The sequence below is a fragment of the Oryx dammah genome, unplaced genomic scaffold (genome assembly GCF_014754425.2).
Source record: "Oryx dammah isolate SB20612 unplaced genomic scaffold, SCBI_Odam_1.1 HiC_scaffold_1343, whole genome shotgun sequence".
In the NCBI taxonomy this organism is placed as follows: Eukaryota; Metazoa; Chordata; class Mammalia; order Artiodactyla; family Bovidae; genus Oryx; species Oryx dammah.
Window position 1 is genome coordinate 5,089 of NW_024071466.1, and position 2,321 is coordinate 7,409.

At 53.2% G+C, this 2,321-nt stretch overlaps 1 protein-coding gene across 1 annotated transcript; it reads left to right on the forward strand.

The window, feature by feature from the left end:
- Positions 1-383: 383 nt before the first annotated feature.
- Positions 384-2,306, forward strand: LOC120859513 (liprin-alpha-1-like; the record flags this gene model as incomplete). The annotated part of the gene is made up of 3 exons (XM_040235596.1): positions 384-536; positions 1,172-1,323; positions 2,134-2,306. Coding segments are annotated over exons 1-3 (343 nt in total), but the record flags the coding sequence as incomplete, so codon positions are not given.
- Between the last annotated feature and the right edge of the window lie 15 nt (positions 2,307-2,321).

Sequence of the window (2,321 nt, forward strand, 5' to 3'; positions counted from 1 at the left end):
GCTGTTAAACAAGTTCAGCTGTATTTTGCACTAAGTCACTTTGTTGTCACCAAGCTCCTGTGGAGCTGCACGGGATCAGTATTCTTTACAGAATCCCACTGAAAAGGCACAGGTTAGTTGGTTAAAACAACGCACTGATTGTTTATAAAACTACATGCCATGCATGTCTGCTAAAACTTCCCCTGGCTTAACCACAGACCCAGATGTATCAGTGAGACTTGTCTGGACCCTGAGGAGTTAATCTGTTCCCTACACTGTCCTTCCTGTCCTCACACCCAAGACCAGCAGAAAAGCTGGGAGTCCAGGAGAGATCACCTTCTTTTTGTGTTTTTATTAGTTTATTAGTTAATTGAAAGATAATTGCTTTCCAGAATTTTCTTTTCTGTCAAACCCCAACATGAATCAGCCATAGGTACCCATATATCTCCTCCCTTTTGAACCTCCGACCCCTTTTGGGTGATAGAGGATCATCTCGTAGTGAAGACCTGGGGGTGCTTTATGGAGACCACGCTGAGCGAATGATGCTCGACCTGCGTGTCCGTACTTCAGTGGGTAGCCCCCAGTCTGTATGTTACTGAGAAATGTGATCCAGGTGCATGGTGTTCACGTGGAGGGGTTAGGTACCTTTTCTGTGTTTCTTTTGTTGTCATGGGTTCCAGTAACCTGTATCATCTCTCCAAAAGATCTTGGGTGGTGGCACAAGCTGTATCTTTTCCTCCTTCAAACAGAAAGGTCTGGACGGCTTTGCTGAGAGGTTTCATACTCTAGCTGTGGTGCTTCTGAGCAGTATCTGGTGATGAGCACAGTCCTTTCATCAGGGCAGTTCTTGCCATGCAGGGTTCACGGGGCCAACGTCGCTCTGCTGTCCTGCCCGGCAGGGCCATCTGGTTGCTGGATTCCAGGGAGGGCGGAGCCCACCTGCAGGGAGGCTCCAGTTCAGGATATCTGCACTCAGTCAGATACTCTCACTGCCCCATAGCCCCGCTTCTCTGGAACAAGACAGTCTTTTAAGGTGGCAGTAAGCTAGAACAAGGGGTTTTTTTTGTACTTGGGGGAAAGCATACCTAATAGATTTTCAGATAAGATTCTGGTTATAATGTAAAGCCTGTGTGATTGCCATTTTCAAAACAGTCTTTTGTTAGCCAATTTTACACTTACCTCACTCCCTCAGCTGCCAGCTTTACGGGAAGAGGTAGGAGATGACGAGTCTGCTATCAAATCTGAAACCTCGACCCCGGCCATGCCGTGGTCCCTTCGGCTGGACTGCCTGCACACAGGCTCACTGCGCACAGCCAACCAAGAGGACATTAGGGACGCCCACAAGTAAGCGGCCTGCATGGGCGTCGTCAGTTTCAGGAGCCCTGCACCTCTTGTGTTGAAAGAGTGGGTTCAGTGCCCATGTTTAGTTGTGAACTTCAGGTGCTGGGGACGAAGTGCTCAGTGACCTCAGTGATTTTAGAAAATGTCCTTCTCTAAAGATTGACACCTGTGGGAGCTTTCTTCATGCTCTTGAAAGAGGTCTGCCAGGCCTGTGGCACGTCCTGACGGTGACGGCCCCATGCCCCTCGGGTTCGTTCTTGAGGGTCCCTCCCTTTTCCTCAGGGGTCTCCTCTCAGGAGACTCTGTCCCCTCCTGTGACTCACAGTGCCCTCATTCAGACCACCACCTGAGCTCCCGTCCTGAGCCAGGCAGCACGCGCTGGAGGGCACGTGTGGGCACTTGACCACCAGCCCTACATGGTGACCATAGCTCTCCTGCCACGGCCAGGGACGGTCTCCCTGCAGGAGGCAGGGGTCCGCCCAGAGCAGGGGAGCTCGCCTTTTCCTGGAGCGTTGTCACCTGCCGAGCAGCGACCCTGAGGGAGTGTCGGGGCACCCTGTGCACCAGCTGGCCTGGAGTGAAGCCCTCCTCAGGGGAGAGCTCGAGGCAGAGAATCTCAGCTTCCTGGGGCGGTTTTCTTTGTCCGGGAGCCTGCATTGCTCGTGTGGAGTGTGTTTGGTGAAGGAGACTCCACTGTCTGCTGCGAGGTTGAGGCACGCGTGTTGCTGGGTGCCCATTTCTCTCAGTAGCTCTTGTGGAGGGGTGTGTGTTTGCACGAGGCTGCCAGTTAAAGGTTGTTTTCTCTCCCCAAAGCTCGACAGGCTCTGCGGACAACCCCGAGCACAACCCCAGCAGCAGCACCAGCAGGCAGGACTCGCTGCACAAAGCCCCAAAGAAGAAGGGCATCAAGTCCTCCATCCGCCGCTGGTTTTGCAGGAAGGAAAAGGGCCGGCATGAACACCCCAGCAGGGAGGCGTTAGCACCAGGTGGGTGCCTCACCG